This window comes from Heteronotia binoei, chromosome 16, assembly GCF_032191835.1.
Source record: "Heteronotia binoei isolate CCM8104 ecotype False Entrance Well chromosome 16, APGP_CSIRO_Hbin_v1, whole genome shotgun sequence".
NCBI lineage: Eukaryota > Metazoa > Chordata > Lepidosauria > Squamata > Gekkonidae > Heteronotia > Heteronotia binoei.
In genome coordinates, this window is record NC_083238.1 from 44,436,562 (window position 1) to 44,455,721 (window position 19,160).

The 19,160-nt window shown below is 43.4% G+C and overlaps 1 protein-coding gene across 1 annotated transcript in view; it reads right to left on the reverse strand.

Annotated features, from left to right (window-relative positions):
• ADAM23 (ADAM metallopeptidase domain 23) overlaps window positions 1-19,160 on the reverse strand; it is a 138,575-nt gene that overhangs the window by 19,236 nt on the left and 100,179 nt on the right. The window contains exons 17-20 of the mRNA XM_060256873.1: window positions 9,835-9,921; window positions 2,388-2,468; window positions 1,617-1,667; window positions 997-1,060 (exon numbers count right to left, since the gene is read on the reverse strand). Of these exons, the coding sequence (XP_060112856.1) occupies window positions 997-1,060; window positions 1,617-1,667; window positions 2,388-2,468; window positions 9,835-9,921 (283 nt within the window). The remainder of the gene's footprint in view (window positions 1-996; window positions 1,061-1,616; window positions 1,668-2,387; window positions 2,469-9,834; window positions 9,922-19,160) is intronic.

Sequence of the window (19,160 nt, forward strand, 5' to 3'; positions counted from 1 at the left end):
TGCAACTTTGTATTTTATCATATATAACAACGCAAAAATGAAGTACTTACACCACCACTACCACCACTCATCCTTACTACCATGATTTCTTAGAGCCATCGTTAAAGCAAGGACCTGTTCTATGAAGTCACACCACTGCTGGCTGGGCCTGAGTTAAACTCTTCTGACACTGCCAGACAATCTGCTAGGGCTGTTTTTTCCCCAACCACTGGTACTGCAAGAGGTAATGGAATGATTACTTCTCATGTGCTGATGCTCAGACGGCCTCCTGAAGTGAACTAGGGTCTGAAGGGTGCTTTCTACTGCTGCTTCAAAGATACAACGGCAGTTTCATTAAAAATACCCTCTCACTCTCATGCAGAAGTGTTATTTAAAGGGAAACAATAGCTTTCTTAAAATGACATACTTCTGTTTCGCTAAGGAAAAAAGGCTATTGCTTATGTGCATGAAGTGGAGGGGGAAGGAGCAGGGTTTCCTTTTGTGACTTCAGTGTCAAGGAAAACCAATGTTGCTTGTGCTGGACTGCTTCCAGCTTCTGTCATGGGAGCAGCAAAATACCTTGAACTGCCTCCAAAGGTAGCCTTTTGTGGAAACTTATATGAACACGTATCCATATACAAAAAAGCAAACATGGATTCATATCAAATATTTTTCTATTACTGACTTTAAATATGTTTGGAAGATTCTGTGAAAGATCACACATAGATCTGTCTCCCATCATAGGCTGTATCTAGCTCATCACAGTCCCCAATAACAGGCTGTATCTAAGTTTGCAGCCTGATTTGGCATGTGGCCATGGAAAGATGCCACCATCTTTCCATGGCCAAATGCTAGATCAAGCTAGAAACCTACTTACATATACATATTTTTCCTTAGCATCCATACCTTAGAACTCCTGTGCAGTGCAATTTCACCTGAAAGCGTTATTGACTGCAAAAATAGTAATGCGAATAAGAAAGAAATGCAGAGGAATAAAGCATACTTAAATCAACATACTTGTTCCCCAAATGTATTTGCACTGATTATCTCTCGATTTGCACTCTCCACTGTAGCAACGTCCCTAAATTAAAAAAAACCAAATCAATAAATATTTGTACATTTTCCTTTTTCCTTAAAAGCCTGACATTGAAATAAAAGAGTCCACCTATACAAAAGGCAAACTTTTTTTTCCTACACAGGTGTGATCCTTAAAGGATATGGCATTACTTTGCATTGCTTCCCACAAGGAAGCAACACTCAAATGAGCTTTCCCTTGGGAAGAGAGCAAACTGGAATCTTATAGGCTATTATATGTGGGATGGGTAACAGTTTGCATGCCTATACCATGCATTTTAAAGTGCTATAAACTGATGCAATGCTAATCCTGCTTCAGCCAGTGCAGGCTCTAAGACTGAATGTGCTCAGGGCAATCAGACTGCAAATGGCCCAACTCTATCAGCGCAATCCTAAAGAGAGTTACACCTGTCTAAGTCTATTCATTTTAAAGGGTTTAGACTGGACTAAGTCTCTTTAGGATGGTACTGTATGTGTGCAACTGTGTCCAGTGATTATTACTGGATAATATTACAACACACACATTCAATATCAAGTGAGAAATGTTTTAAAGACTTTCGTACCTGACTTGCATCACAAGGAAATCCATCTTGCTTATGAAGATTTGGTGGGCACTGAAAAAAAATATTTGCAACATTTTGAATTATGGGTCAATAACCAGCATATTGAATATACTTTGGCATATGCAGACAAAAGAAGATAACACCAAGAAAGTAAGGCAGAAGAAATGCTATGAACGCTGCCTTATAATATTTAATTTACAGGTTAGACAAGAGGGCAAAATGCAAGAATATATCAGGGAAGGAAATCTCATTCCCTTCCTCAGTTGCTGTTGCCTTCTCCTTCAGGTCACTGTCTTCCTTCACCCCCAACTCCAATCTTTGCTCTTCATCTCTGTCCACATCTGCCCCACTTGCTGTTACTGTGTTCTCTGTGAAGTCCTAAGTCCAAAATCTGCCAAGGTCCTAAGCTACATTTCCCAAAAAGACATTCTGGAAGCATGGTCAAACTCCAGGGTCTCTCCCCCCTACCTGGATGTCTGTGTAGTTGGTAACTTAATATTCACAGACAAAGGAAAAGGCAACAGATATAGAAGACAGAAATTTTAAATTCACTAGAAGAGCAAAACTGTGTACAATATCATGTGAACTGCACTTGCCAGCTTTTTTATATTAAGCAAGACAGCAAATTTTAGGCATAAGAGTACTGGAAAAGGTGCTTTAATCTTTCCCCCTCCTTATCTAGAGCCATCTTTTAAATTCTGAGTTGCTGCAGAAAAGAAAAGGTCTGTACTGTTCTAAAAAAGCGGGAATACATTAAAATAATTTAATTACCTGGCCAGAGTCTCCAGTGCAGATCTCTGGAATATCACACTCATTTACAGGGCCTCGACATTCCATGCCTCGTGGAAAAAACTAGAAGTCAAAAATTTATAGTTAGGAATGATAATGACTCACAGAAAGTTCAAGTTCAAGCATTTAGGCTGTTCTTTAAAACAACTATCACTTAAAGAACTAGTACTCAAGTCAGGATGCTTTTGGGGTTTTTTTTTCATTTTTAATGTCTGGGGACTTTAAAGATCTGTCCATCTACTTATTTTATCTCAGTAGGAAACAAACAGGTTACTCACCTGTAATTGATGATCTTCGAGTGGTCATCTGTGCAGTCACACACATGGGTTTTCCCGTCAGGACGAACCCTACCTCGGAGATTTTAAAAGCTAGCCTAGGCGTTATTTTTGGCGCGCACTCCCTTTCGCTCTGGGGAGCAGGCATCCACTGCGCATGCCTGGAGCGAGAGGGAGGCGCCCCACCCACTCAGTTTCTTTCCCCGCCGCTGACATAATAGGTGAGCGGTTGTATAGGACCAGTAGCCAGCAGCGGGGATGGCTGGGCGGGCGTGTGTGACTGCACAGATGACCACTCGAAGATCATCAATTACAGGTGAGTAACCTGTTTATCTTCTTCGTGGTCTCTGTGCAGTCCCACACATGGGTGACTGATAAGCTGACCTGCAAGGTGGTGGGTGCTGGCACTAGAGTTGGAGAAAAGAATAATGCAAAGGTTAGTGCAACACAGTCAGCACAAAACAGGCTACAAGGCGAGCAATTACTCACCAAGCCGAGACCGCCTCCTTAGTCAAAGATGGAGCGGAGCACTGCCTGTCCGAAGGATGCATCTCGCCTAGCACGAACGTCCAAAGCGTAGTGCGTGGCGAAGGTCGAAGGGGAAGACCAGGCGGCAGCTGCGCAAATGTCCTCCATGGATACACCCCTGGCAAGGGCAGATGACGTTGACAAAGCTCTTGTGGAATGAGCTCGTATGGCAGATGGGACTGGTTGCTTTGCGAGTTTGTAGCACAGCTCTATAGCAGCAACCAACCATTTTGACAGTCTCTGTGTAGAAATCTTTTTTCCTTTATTAAGGCGGCCGTAAGCCACAAAAAGTCTGGAGTCCGTACGGAACGATGCTGTTCTATCTATATAGTAAGCGAGTGCTCTTCTAACATCTAGACAGTGTAGAGCTTCTTGACCTTTGTCCGTAGGACGTTGGAAAAAGGCAGGTAAGGTTGTGATTCTGTGTAAATGAAATGCGGAAACTACCTTGGGTAAGAAGGCAGGGTCTGGCCGCAACACCACCCTATCGTGGTGAAAAATGGTGTAAGGCGAGTCCGCTCTGAACGCACAAATATCACTTGCTCTCTTAGCAGAGGTGAGTGCGACTAATAGTGCCGTTTTCCATGAGAGAAGGTGAAGCGGTATCGTAGCCATAGGTTCGAAAGGCAGTTTTACTAGTTGGCTTAGCACTAGCGATAAACTCCAGCTAGGATACATTTGCCGCAATGGTGGGTGCAAATGTAAGATTCCTTTTAAGAAGGATTTCGCAGCAGGGTGTGAAAAAACAGTCCGACCCTGTACATGCGGGTGAAAAGCTGAGATTGCTGCAAGGTGCACCTTTAAAGATGAGTAAGTGAGGCCCTTTTCTGACAAATGCAGTGTATATGCCAAGATTTGAGGTATGGAAGCCGAAAAAGGTCTGAAGTTATGCTTGGTAGCGTAGATGGAAAATCTTTTCCATTTCATGGAGTATGACTTTCTCGTTGATGGTTTCCTCGCATTTAAGAGAACATGTCTTACTCCTTCAGGAAAGTCTGAGAACATATCCTCCAAGCCGTTAAGCGAAGCCTGTTCGGGTCGTGATGGAGAACCCTGCCGTTCTGCTGAGACAGGAGGTTCTGTGCCAGAGGAAAGTGATGGTAAGTATTTTTCGACAGAAAGAGGAGGGTTGTGAACCATGGCTGGCGTGGCCACCATGGCGTCACTAGAATGCAATCTGTGTTGTCTAGTTGAATTTTCTGTATGCATCGTGTTATCAGTGGGAAGGGTGGGAATAGGAAGTGTAGTGGACCGGTCCATGTCTGTATGAAGGCATCCCCTGCAGACTGTTGTGAGGGCGGACCTCTCATAAAAAAGATAGCACATTGTGCATTGTCTGGTGCAGCAAACGCATCTATTGAGGGGGTTCCGAATTTCCGGAATACGGGTAGAAGATATGACCTGTGGAGTGACCACTCGTGGTCGTTGATGAGATATCTGCTCAGCCTGTCCGCTTGAGCATTCTGGACGCCAGGAAGATGTACCGCAGTGAGATGGATCTGGTGAGCAATACTCCAGTGCCAAAGGTGCATTGCTCTTTTGCAAAGACGGGTGGATGCAGTCCCTCCTTGCCTGTTTATATAAAACACCGTCGCCACATTGTCTGAAGCAATTTGTACATGTCGGCCTTGAAGAGATGGGAGAAACGATTTTAAAGCTCTGTGAACAGCTAGAAGCTCTAAACAATTGATGTGGAGCGACTGTTCGTACGGTGTCCATTGCCCCTGGACAGTGAGTATGTCGAGATGGGCTCCCCAGCCCCACCTCGAGGCGTCTGTTGTAACTACTGCTGATGGGCTTGGCCGTAAAAATGGCATTCCTGCAAGCAGGTGAGCTCGTACTGTCCACCATTCGAGTGAGGGGAGGATGTGGTTTGGAACAGTGAGGACGGTTCTTTGAGACTGGCGTTGGGGCCGAAACGCACGGACGAACCAGATTTGCAGGGTTCGCATGCGTAGTCTTGCGTGTGTTAAAACTGCAGTCGTAGCTGCCATAAGTCCTAACATGCGCTGAATGTTGAAGGCCGTTTGTTTGGGTTGTTGTATTATTTGTGTGGCCAGTGTCTGAATGGAAGATATCCTGTCTACAGGGAGGTATGCCTTGTGGTCCGTGGTGCACAAGCGAGCCCCTATAAAATGGATGTCTTGAGTTGGGGTCAGGTGTGACTTTTGTTGATTGACCTGGAGGCCCAGTTCTGCTAAGAGCGCAAGTGTCATTGAAATGTCCTTCATCAACTGTGCCTTTGAAGCTCCCGCGAGGAGCCAATCGTCTATGTATGGATAGGTTGCAATTCCGCGTTGTCTGAGGTATGCCGCAATTACCGCCATACATTTCGTGAACATCCGTGGTGCTGTGGAGAGTCCGAAGGGTAGGGCTCGGAACTGGTAGTGGTTGCTGCCCACGGCGAAACGCAGGAACTTTCTGTGGCATTGGTGTATTGTCAGGTGGAAGTATGCGTCCTGTAAATCTACCAGTGCCATCCAAGAGTTCCGGGGGATTAAGGGCAGAATCGATTGTAAGGTGATCATTCTGAATTTTCTGTGACGGATGAATTTGTTTAGGGCTCTTAGATCCAGAATCGGACGCTGTCCCCCATCCCTTTTGGGAACTAGAAAGTACCGGGAATAAAATCCGGTCCGATGGTACTGGTCTGGGACAGGCTCTATAGCCGCTTTGGCAGTTAAGGTGTCTATTTCTTCCTGAAGGGAAGGGGATGGGGGAGTTGAAACAAAATGATGTTTTGTTGGTGGTGTTTGAAACTCTATCGAGTAGCCTCTCAAAATGATGTTTAAAACCCATTTGTCCGTGGTTATTTGTTGCCAGCTCTCGTGAAATGGAAGAAGTCTGGAAATGTGTTGAATTGGTAAAGGTAGAAAGTCAAAGAGACTGCTTTGATGAAGACGCAGCCTTTTTAGGTGGTTGTGGTCTCTGCTGTCTCTGGTTAAAGGATTGCTTCGGAGGAGGAGCCTTACGTTTCCAGTATTCAGATTGTCGAGGAGATCTGGAACGTTTAAACGGCGTTGGTTTCCATGTTCTGGGCTTATAGCTCTGCTGTTGTTGTTGCGCTACCCCGAGCCTTTTTGCTCGTTTGCGGCTGTCGTCCACGGTGGTAAGAATATCGTCTGTTGTGGCATTAAAGAGACCTTGGCCGTCGAAGGGAAGGTCTTCGATTTTGAATTTAAGATCAGGTTGCAACGAAGAGGACCGAAGCCAAGCGTGTCGTCTTAGGGCAATTGAGGCAGCCATCGCCTTAGAAGTGCACCCCACAGAGTGGCGGATAGTATTTATCTGTTGCTTTGAAACCCTGTTGAGCTCCTGTAGCAGCTTGTAGGCTTGTTTCTGGGAAGGTTCAGGTAGGGCAGAGATGAGCGTATTTAGTTGGGAGGAGATATTGTGGGTATACGCGGCGAAGTATGCTAAATAATTGTTGATTTTGGCATTTGCCGTAGAAATTGAATACATTTTCCTTCCCAGAGTGTCTAATTTCCTGCCTTCCTTCTCAGGAGGTACAGGGTGACGAGTCTGTTTAGATTTAGAAGAAGAATGAACTATCAGAGAGTTCGGGGCTGGATGGCTAAATAAAAATTTCGACTCCGTTGCTTGGATCCTGTAAAGAGATTCAATTCGTTTTGAAGTCGGGGGAATAGATGCTGGGTTGTCCCAAGCTTCTTTGATGGCCTCTAGGTGTACCGGTAACATCGGCAGAAAGGAACCAGCAGGTAAATCTGAGTGCACCAAGTCGTGTACCACGTCTGTTACCTTGGGTGCATCTGAGGTAAGGGTAACGTTAAGTGCAGAGGCCATGTTGGCAATCAAGTCCAAGTATGTCTTTGCCCCTTCGGAAGGTGACAAATCCGCGGGTTTGGCGATATCCGAGGCAGGGGATCCAGGGGACATCGACTGTATCGAGTCCGATGATTGTGCGTCGGATTCGGCATCAGAGTCAGGTTCGGGTGCCGGTGGGTCCGGTCTGGTTGGAGTCGTGCTTTTAGGTCTGGTTGGACTCGTGCCTTTAAGCTTAGAAGTCGAAGTGGAAGGAGTCGGAGATGGCTGTTTTGTTAGTTGCTTACTCCGTTGGACAGGAGTCGCTTCCTTGGATTGGTTCCTGTGGTAATCGGTACGGTACCGAGAATGGTGGTAGCCGCAACATGGATGGGAATCCATTGATGGAGACCTCGAAGCGTAGTGGCGTCGTCTCGGGGACATAGATGGAGACCGAGATCTCGGGTTGTAACGATAGCGGTCCCTCCCCCTACTAGGGGATCTCTCCGGGAAACACGTATGATGGTACCGATGTCTCTCGATGCTGGGGGACCTGGCTGGGAACCGATGGGTATCAAAGTACCTATAAGCGTCATGTCTGTATTGGATGGGATTCGACATATCGCGGAACGACCTAGGGTTGATGTGCTGTTGAGTCCACTGCAGCGGGTCTCGGATCTTCTCCAGCGAAGGGTCTGGTATGGATCCTTGTAGAGAAGGGGATCGGGACGGAATCGGAATAACCTCTTCCATCTGCTGATGCGGTGATTCCGTAATCGGGGTGGTCAGTTCCTGGGTATCGGATCCGGGTGTGGAGGGCTCACATTGTCTGTCAGGCTCGTGGGCTTTCTGTTGTTCCGAAGACTTGTTCGGGTCGGTAGGTTTTCTCGAGTCCTTCGGGTCGGTAGATTTTTTCGGGTCCTTCGTATCGGTAGGTTTCCTCGAATCCTTCTGGCCCTTCGGATCGGAGTGCTTGTGTTTCTTAGTGTGCTTCCCGCTTTTCGTTTTAGTAGACGCGGCCGTTAGTTCTGACGTTCTCGCGCCGTCGCCGGCTTTCGCGGCATCGCCGGGCTTATGCTTGCTGGGAACAATGGCCACTGAAGCTGCCGACCGTGCGCCGTCTCCTTGGGGAGTCAGGAGGGGAGGCGACTTACTTACAGAAGAAGATTGAGACATTTCAGGGTGAAGCACAGATTCCATAAGATGGCTTCTTAGTCTAGCGGCTCTGTTTTTGCGCGCCTGTTTGCCGAATTGAAGGCAATGCGCACAGGCGTCCACTTTGTGGGTTTCTCCCAAGCGGAATAGGCAGAGCGAATGTCCGTCTGATGTAGGGATTTTCGCCCTACAACGCGAACACCTTTTAAAGGTTATTTTACTGTCCCTTCCTTCCATACGCCCGGGAGGGGGGGGGGTAGGGGAAGGGAGGTCTGAGGTAAAAGCGGGGAAGATATTTATGCTTTTTTTTTTTTTTTAGAGAGTATAAGAAAATAAGAAAAATAGCGAGGGAAATAGAATAAAGAGGAAACGTGAAGAAAACGGAGGCTAGATGTTTGAGGTAAACGAGGAGCGCAGCGAGGTAAGACTATCCCGGGCGGCGGTTGGAAAGAAACTGAGTGGGTGGGGCGCCTCCCTCTCGCTCCAGGCATGCGCAGTGGATGCCTGCTCCCCAGAGCGAAAGGGAGGGCGCGCCAAAAATAACGCCTAGGCTAGCTTTTAAAATCTCCGAGGTAGGGTTCGTCCTGACGGGAAAACCCATGTGTGGGACTGCACAGAGACCACGAAGAAGATCCCTGTTTCTCTCCAATTCCTAGTCCAACAGCATACTATAATGGGTTGTAAAGTTTTTGTTAGTGGAAATAGTTGGTAGGAAACATGATCATAAAGAGCAGGCGTGGCCAAACTTGCTTAACATAAGAGCTGCACAGAATAAATGTCAGATGTTTGAAAGCAGGCAGGCAGGAAGGAAGGCAAATAGATGGGGGAGGAAGGGAGAGGTGGAAAGAAAGCAACTTTAAATGCATTCTCCAAGGCCGGCAGGCCGGCTTGGCGAAGTGATTTAAAGAAACAAATGCCTTCTCCAAGATGGCTGATGGGGGCTTTGAGAGCCACACAAAATGTGTGAAAAAGCCAGTTTGGCCACCCCTGATAAATAGGGTCCCTCCCCCCAAAAAGGACAAAAGTTACAGATAGTAAGCTGGATTTCCAATGATGGAAGGGGAAGCAATTTTCATATCAGGTCCCTAGTCATGCCATTCCTAGGGCTGCGCCATCCACTAACAGCAGCATATCGGGATATTTGGGGCATGTGTGGGAAGGTGACAAAGTTGCTTGGGTGTGGTAATTTTCAGTGGGATCCAAGGCAATAAATTCCACTGTATGAGCAGATAGGTAAACATACTGAGGGAAAATAGCAGGGAGCCCTCTTACAATATTCACATGGAGAGAAATAGAGGTTTTGCAGACTGAAATCACCAAAATCCATTTTGGAAAAAGAAGTCTGTTTAGTTAACAAAACCACTTTGAAAGTGTACAATAATGCACTAATTTTATTATTACACATTTTACAGTATTTGAGAAAGTCACTGAGGACCAAAGTACACACTGCTGCAATTGCATGCTCCTTTCCTTTAAATGTTTAAACTCTAAACAAAGCTGCTTAATTTAACTTCATCCCTTACAGCCACCTGCCTGCTCAGAATTAACCCCTCTCCCTGAAATCATTCCCACCTAAGGAGGAAAAAATATGGACATACACATCCCCCTGTTTCTAATCAATTATCATAATAAAATTAAGATATTCCTTCCTACCATAAGAAAAGAAGCTTGGTAGTGGAAAGGTAACAACTGGGGGGGAAAAAACTCACAAGGCAGGTTTCATTGCAACATGGGCCATCGCTGCAATGCGCTCCATTAGACAGCGAGCATTTCTTACAGCAGTTTTCATGGCAATCCTGAAAAAACCCCACAGAATTTATGAATATCCAAAAATCAGAATAAATTAAGTGATACAATCACATTAAAAAGATTAATGGCGGTCAGGGCTTTTGTTGTAGAAAAAGTCCAGCAGGAACTCATTTGTATATTAGGCCACACCCCCTGACATCACCATTGTTGTTTTCTACAAAAAAAAATCATCAGGATTTATTTACATATTAAGCCACGCTCCCTGGCATCAAGCCAGCCGGAACTGCATTCCTATGCGTTCCTACTAAAAAAAACCCGACAGCAATATTCATATACTCATTCACCAAACTGCAAAATACATCAATGCACAAAATACTCCTTATATACTGAATATTTTAGACCTAAGAAGTGAAAAAGATTTTAGTTAGGAAGGAGGATCCAAAGTGCTTGAAACCGTCACATCTCTAAGAATATGTAAGTAGAGGAATTGATGACACTGACACATCTCTCTTCTTATATCATCCCTCCCTACTTTTCTAACAAAAGCCTGGGTGTTAAATTTCTTATTTTGGTGCTAAAACAATGGGTTGAGGACCTAGCCAAAGTGTCTCCCACAGTTCTCCTTCCGGGAATAAATTACTTGGCTACTAGAATTCCACCACACAGCACAAGACTTATAAGGAATGAAACACCTTAACAAAATTATTCTTGAAGCTCTCCTTCTAAGAGATGGTTTAGTATATGAATGAGAAGGATTAGATAATTGATTTTGTGTTTAGAAATACTCTGAACTTACCATTTGGTATCCACAGTCACAGTCTTCTCCCGGTTCTACATACCCATTTCCACACTCAGTGGTATCGAACAACTGGAAAATGCAAATATACAAAGAACCATTATAAATTCATATGGATGTTTCTATTTCTTCTAAAATTGCAGCTGAATGACTATACATCCCAATGTTCCCTCTAAGTGCCAGTGTGGTGAGCAGAAATTCTACCTCATGAGCAAAAAAGCTAGTAGCATTAAAGTTGTAAGCATGTCTAGATTTGTGTAAATTAGTTTTTAGATTACTTCCATAACCTTGTAAAAATCTCAGAATTCTTTTAAATTATATTTAGCTATATTTTAAGACTAACATCATAAGAGAAAACAAAATCATGTCAAATTTCACCTACCTGTTTCCACTATGTTGCTAGACTGTCCACTGGAGAACAGGTCTACCTGCCCCTTTCCACTATACTGGTAGACCTGTCCTCTGGAGAACAGGTCTACCTGCCCCTTTCCACTATACTGGTAGACCTGTCCACTGGAGAACAGGTCTACCTGCCCCTTTCCACTATACTGGTAGACCTGTCCTCTGGAGAACAGGTCTACCGACCCCTTTCCACTATACCGGTAGACCTGGCCTCTGGAGGTCTGCCACCACCCAGTAACTGGCCCAGACAATCACTGGGGTTCAAGGAACATTTCTTCAGCAGTTATGCCTCATAACTGCTACCTTCAAGGGGGATGGGAAGGAAAGGGTTAAACAGCACCTCCTCTTGACTGGTTCTTCACTCAATCTATAGCTGCTTTCCCTCAGAAGAATGCCATCAGGATAAAGTCACAGAACCACACCGAATACATAGTTGTGCCCTACCTTTGTTGGCCTGTTGAAAAGACAGGAACCTCCTCCTCTTCCTAAAAAGCTCTTGTATTCAGCAATGCTGCATTTTGAGAATTTTCTGGGATGGTAGACACTAAAAACAATAAAGATTGAGAAATACACTTCATGATAAGGCACTGAGGAATGTAACAGCCCATGAAATTAAAAAAACACACAATATAGGCTTGCTCAGACAGATATATTTCTAGCTCCACTATGCATAGTGAGGACTCTGCACATTTTTTGCAAACTTAAACAAAACAATACTTTGGTTTTACACTAATAAGGCTTGAGCTTTATGTATAACCATCTTGGGTCAAGCATTATTTTATTATTATTAATTTCAATGCTGTGCATGAACATAAGGTAGGATCCCCCACTCCTGTTCCTGCGCTGAGAAATATGGTTACATACTAGAACACTAATATACACATATATAAAAGTACCAAAAAGCATGATTCTACATTTCTTAAAAGTTATGAAAGTTATTTAAGAAAAAATAGTATTTTTTCCATTGCTGGAAAAATTTTATACTACATATGTTCCTCCAATTCACCTCCATTTCATATGCAGTTTAGAAATTATACTCTGTTGCTCAACCTGAATAGTGACATGGTAAGTATACTAGTGTATATAACTATTTTGCTTTTTCGAAAGCAGACTTCCATCATTAGAAGCTGCAGATTGTTCTGCATATAATATATTATATTAAATAATCTCCTAAATTTTTGTATTCAGATTGGTCAGTTTTATGGAGTGGACTGCATCACTTGCCATAGGTTTATTTTAATTATTTTTACACGCAAAAAAAATGCTAGTATTGAAAAACAGCACTTCTTTTCCATCTAAGTATCCCTTTTCAAACTATGAAAACAGAAACGGACATATGCAATCATCAACCTATCTGGGGATAAGGTTCAGTGTTAATGTATTGTATACGCACCCTAGTAATTATTAGTCTAAACACAGGCTCCTTAATTTGTTCTTAGCAACTCATACACAGTATATAAGCCTTAGGTACTAATCATTATAGCATACCCCGTTTCCTCCATGATGCATCCACCCCAGGATTCTGTGCAGTCACATTCTTCTCAACAAAAACACACAAAAATGAAGAGTAGTAGTTAAAACATAACAACCAGCAACAACCATTCATATAGGGGAGGTGGGCTAATACATAACTTCGTTCCCATAATATTTAAATTATAGAAGCATACCTACCAGGGAGGAGGTACACAGGAACAGAATAAGACATGGGATTCCTGCAAAAATCATTACCTCTTTGATTCTAGTGATCTGCTTGCCAGTGTAAAAGCAGTCTGAGAACCTCTTCCCTTGGGATGTATACTGAAGTCACTTGAGTAATCACCATGCCAATGTCTCAAAACCAAATTTTCACAACATAGCTTTGACTCCCCCAGGCCATATGCAAAATGGTAGATTCTCAAAATGTAAATTAGATTTCTTTATCAACAGAAAAAGTAGACTTGCCTCAAAAGTAATATCTGCCTGCGCTACCATGCTTTAAATCAGGGGCGGAATTCTAGCAAGAGCTCCTTTGCATATTAGGCCACACACCCCTGATGTAGCCAAATATGCAAAGGAGCTCCTGCTAGAATTCCACCCCTGCTTTAAACACAAGACAAAAGTAAAGTTCATTTTTATAGCCTTGCACTGGAGCAAATGTCAGTATGCGCTATTCTAATGATTATTGTATTCACAGAATATCCTAGAATCAGGCAAAGTAAATATAAAAGGGAGACATTAAACTAGCGTAAGAGTCAGCACATTTATAGAGCCATCCTAATTGGATTTATACCTATTTGAGCCCAATGACTTCTATGGACTTAAAGGTGCAAATCTACCTAGGATGGTACTGCTTGTGTGATCTATATAACAATTACTATCTGTACTTACCACATGTACATTAGGGGTAAAAGATGTGTGAGGGAGAAATCACATGCTCCCTCCACTAGGATGACCAGCCTGCTCGGTTGCAGCATCCAGCTGCTTGGCTCCACCGCAGTGGAGGGGGGCTGTGGCAGATTCCATTTTCCATGCCTCCACCCTCCTCCTGCTTCTCCTCCCTGCCTACTGGCCTGCATGAAAGAGGTGGAAGCAGCAGGGCTGACATACAGCAGCAGTGCCTGAGCTGACACCAAAGCTGTCTCCTCCACTCTCTCCAAGCCCAGATATTATTCCTCCATTTCCCCCCACCCATATATTTGTAGACCTGGATAGTACTCTCTCAATCTGGCCCGTTCCCTGGTTCTATCTATACACGAGGCCAGGTTCAGTATTAGATAGGACATTACAAGCAGGGAACATCCAAAGGGATGTGGAGACATCTCATTTCCCCCAATATTCCCCTCCCCACACAATTTCCTTTTCCCCTCCTCCCAGCAGCTCCCATATCCTCTCCCATTTCTGCTTCTCTTCTCCCACCCACCAAATCTATCTTTTATATGCTCCTCCATCTCCATCTTATTATTTACCTCATTTATACCCCACTGGGGAAGGCAATGGCAAACCACCCTGTAAAAAGTCTGCCAAGAAAATGTCATGATGTAACATCACCCCATGGATTGGTAACAGCTCAGTGCTTGCACAGGGGACTACACCTTTACTTTTCCCCACTCCCAAATGCAATCCCCAGCCTACATAATTCTCTTCTCCTTCATTTAATCCTCACAACAACCTGGAGGTATAGTAGGCTGAAAGTGTGTGACTGTCTCAAGGACACCCAGCAAGCTACCATGGCAGAGAGGGGATTTGAACCTGAGTCTCCCAGATCCTAGTTTGACCTCTGACTGGCTCTCAGTTTTCCCACCTTCCTTCCCCCTGGCAGCCTCTCTCTGGGATAATTCCTGTCAAACTGCAGAAGTCATATGGCAGCAAGTCACTCCAGTGAGTTTCATGGCATCCGTAGCTGGCCCAGCTGAATTGCACAAGTTGCGCAGTGGCTGTAGCTGGGCCTAGGCAAGTTGCATATCATCAAGTTGTTGAGTTGCACAAAGTGTATGTGTTACCCAGACCAGTTAACATGGTGGCTGCTGTAGCAAAGTAGCAAGTTGTCAGGTGGATGTCACTAGGCCTGGGCGAGTCATGGAAGTTGTATGGAAAGCATGCTGGTTGGTGCCAGGCCAGGCCCCAATGAGTTCTCCCTCCAGGGGAGGGGGTAAGGGAAGCAGAGGTGGACTGGGAGGTCAAAACAGCCCTCCCTGAACTCTCTGTGTGCATATCTGTTCCATTTTCCCCCCTGCAAACCTGGGGTTCTTCTCAGATTTGCACAAAGACTTGTCTTGCCAGTTCATGGCTCCAGTCTCTGGATTTATGTATCCACAGATGGAGTCATTTAGAGAATTAGGTATACTGATGGTTTGATACAAAGTTATGATTATACAAAATTATACAAAAGTTTTGTAAAGTCAGTCTAACAAAGAGAACAGAAGGAATTCAACACAAACTACATACTTGGTTTTCTGGCTCCCGGTTCCCACTGTATTCCTAAATTCTGAGCCAGACTTTGGGACAGTTCTTGTGCCATTGCCCAGGGAAGACCATACTGTTGGAAACAGAAACATAAAACTAATAAGGATTATTGCAATTTAGACTGCAAATCTTCTGTTTTACTATTCATTCTGTGAGGAATTTGACCCAGACCCTTAAACATACTTAGTTGGAAATAAGTTAGACTAATCTAAATCAAGTCTGCTTCCTGTACAGTAAAATAAATGGGAGCATTTGTTCTGTTCATTTCAAGGAAAAAGTATTAATTTATTTTCCTTAGTTATGATCCAGGAATTCACAAGCTGAGATTTATCAGTCTATAATTATTACAGTATCAGAAAGAACAACGTTTTGACATCTCTCTTGAAAAAGAATGTGGATGTGTCCATTCAAATGCAAACAAAATGAGTTTAAACAAATAGCGCAGAAAACTTCTTTGGTGGCTATGCATTTGAGGTTAAGCTTTTGATTCCCAGCTACGGTCAAAGGGCATTTCTGCAGAAAGGTTTCTTGCAGATTTTCAGCAAAGGTGTACAAATCACCAGTGCACTGATGAGCAGATTCAGCACAGGTTGCCCACTAACCATTATGCCAAGTTGGGACCAGTAGCCCAAAATGCCCACATCAGCTAAGTACCTTCCTCTCACAACTGGTTTTGCTATAACATTACTACTGGAAGTGATGCCTAGAAGCGATCTACAACTGGGAAGAGGTATTAGTTACAGAAGCCTTGCCTTCCCCCTTCAAGCAGAACAATCTCTTCACTTTTACAAGAATTAAACCACAAGGGGCCATGAAGGAAAGAGCCCAGCAAAAAAAGAAATAAAGAGAAAGTTTATTTTAAATCTAAATTCCAAGAACAAGGTTTGATACTGAAATATAACAGAAAGATCCTAGGTAACAGCTCTGAAAATAGCAATGATGTAGGATGCATTTGAAACAGGTAAATTTTTCTGTGTTGTGGCAATCCTTAAATGCTTGAAGATTATTGTTTGTTATTGTTATTTGTTTTGCTACTGAAGAATATATTGAATACAGGAGCTGCCACATACTTCTAATAAGCCTGCACTAACATCAAAAAAAAGGGGCAAATAGCTTTAATCAATAATCTCTCAGGCTATGGTCTTGCGAAATTCCTATGCATATTTGGGGATTCTGAAAACCATACAAAAAGTTTCCTTTAAAAAGGCGGAGAATGTTTTCATTACCAACCCCCTAAAGCCATTAAAAGAGAAAGGTTACCTCATTGACACCAACACCTCGAGGCACAGAACACACTCCTCCAAAATAACTCAGACTACTCCTTTTATAATGAAACGTCACATTCCTTAAGAAGAAAGTAATAATAACAATAATAAAAGATTTCTTCATATAGCAAACTATAGCAGCATCTCTCAAATGTCTGAAAGAACTCCATCACATAAATTAACATTATCACTACCTACTCACTACTGGAGAGCCAGTTTGGTGTAGTGGTGAAGTGCGCGGACTCTTATCTGGGAGAACCGGGTTTGATTCCCCACTCCTCCACTTGGGTCAGCCATAGCTCTGGCAGAGGTTGTCCTTGAAAGGGCAGCTGCTGTGAGAGCCCTCTCCAGCCCCACCCACCTCACAGGGTGTCTGTTGTGGGGGAGGAAGGTAAAGGAGATTGTGAGCCGCTCTGAGACTCTTTGGAGTGGAGGGCGGGATATAAATCCAATATCATCATCATCTTCTTCTACTCAGGGGAGAACAAATTATCAAAGCTAAATTAATCTACAAAAATGGTCAACAAGTGCAATGGGGTCTATTCCTCCACCTCTGTAATAGATCCCTTCACCATAGATTCATTCATTTCTGAGGCAAGGTTTGGAGTAAAGCAATGAAAAGGGGAAATAACATTATCACACAAGCCCAGTTCCTAGTTCTCCTAGCTTTTAAGCCAGTCATGCTGTTTTCCTCCTGCTTCCTTTGTATTACAGGATTTCTGCCACTAATGAATCTTGTAAGACTGTGTCATGTCTTCCTACAGGAAATTTAGGCTACTTCTGCAGGACTCAGTGCCATATGCCACTTTCCAGCTCACCACCCTCTTTCAACCCTAACCTACTGAGAGCACTTCATGCAGACTCCCTGCAACGGTGGGTCCTCTCCCTCCACTGAAGCTGTTGCCCAGCTGCACAAAGTGGAAGGACAGGCTTCTATTCCAAGCTGTATGTCAATAAATACTACTGTCCCAGGAACAAGGAAATCACATTAGCAGTTGTGAAAAAGTGCATCATTTGCCCCATTTTGCTGATCCCATCTACATAGCTATACTTGTAAACTACCTACACTTGTAAACTACCTACACCATCTTCTGCATTGTTTCCTGCTACTACTACCACCTTGGCCTGGAGATGGCTTGGGCTTAACTCCTCCTGCAGACCTCCACTCCTGCCCACAGACAGTATAAAGACCTGCAATCTGAGAGGCCGCCGACTGCCAGCTTTTCTTGTTGTCTCTTTAGGTGTCTTTTACTGATATTCTATTTTTTCCCACTTTGGAATTTTGTAATAGTAGGGCTATGAACAATGAACGTTCTGATGTAGTATTCTGAGTGATTATCTTAGATTTCCTATGAATATAAAGTCTGAGTTCTGTGTTGTAGGCGAAAACACCATATAAATATGCTAAATAAATAAAATACTTTTGTTAATATCTCTGTTGCATTTTGGAATGAAATGCAGACACAAACATTTGCTAAGCTGGTATATATTTTGTAGCTTATTTTCCTCTATTATGATGTTTTTATTTTTTCAGTGACAATTACAGCCATAAGCAGGATTTGAGGTCTCTCTAGATAGGAATAAGTAGATAATTAAGGGGTTGATCTTCTAAGACTCCTTTAGTCTAGAAACTGTTATTTCGAGCTGTCAGCGGTCTGGGTTATGTTCTATGCTTTTATACTGGGCTAGATTTAAGTTAATATCTTTTATTGTTTTGTTTTTCAAACCGCCTGGGGCATGTGACTGGAGAGGCAGCATAAAAAAATTCTCACTGCATAAAAGAGAGAGTGGAGCAGGGACCTTCAAGAAAAGGTGCAATGTGCAAAAACATTACAGCTAACTGACGATACATACGAGAGAAGGTGAACAGCATCAGCATGCTGCTTGATGTACTGCTGTCGGTATCGGGAAAAATCATGAAGCATCTGCCTCGGGTCAGGGCGAATAGTGATACGATCCCTGTCAGACCAGGTTTCAACAGCAACCAAAACCACCCTTGTGTTCAGTTGCTCCTTGTAAATCTGAGGGATAAGACATGACAGGCACAGGAGTAGAACACTGGGTCAAACATGCACAATCAGCCAATTAGTCAGTGGAAGGACAAAAGGGGTCAAAGGAAGAGGGAAACATGGGTATATAATTAGCCAATATATCTCTTAAATTTCTTTAAAATCAGTCAGTTTACATTAAATCAAACTGTACACTAAATTGAGTCATACAGAAGTAACAGAATGTCTTCCTAATGTATACATTCAGAAGATCCATGCAGATATTTTCACACATATACTTGTGTGTATTATCTCATTAACTTGTTGTCATGAACTAGGTATAATGTAAAAACCTCCAGAAAGAGGTCATGGAGCTTCCTGCTCTCCTTAGTTTACTGTAAGGAGGTTGAACAGCTATTCCAGAGACCACTCAAGGGAGCCTGGACAAAGGAATAATAGCAGCACCCTGTTGGTGGGGGCATAAGGTGTTTTTAGGTTGCTTTTAATGTTTTATATATGCTATTTATTATTATTTTTAGTCAAACTGCTTTTATACTGTTGCTCTGAAGAAAGGCAGGCATATGAATATATTTTTTAAAAATAAATGCATAATTTCTTGCTATGGAAAATAATTGTAAATAACCGTAAATGTGCTGGAATAGATCGTAATAGCAATTATACCTCTTTTTGGTGTAGTGTTTAAGTGTGCGGACTCTTATCAAGGAGAACCAGGTTTGAATCCCCACTCCTCCACTTGCACCTGCTGATGTGACCTTGGGTCAACCACAAGTTTCCCCAAGGCTATTCTGCTCAAGAGCAGTTCTGGGAGAGCTCTCTTAGCCCCACCTACCTCACAGGGTGTCTGTTGTGGGGAGGGGAAGGGAAAGGAGATT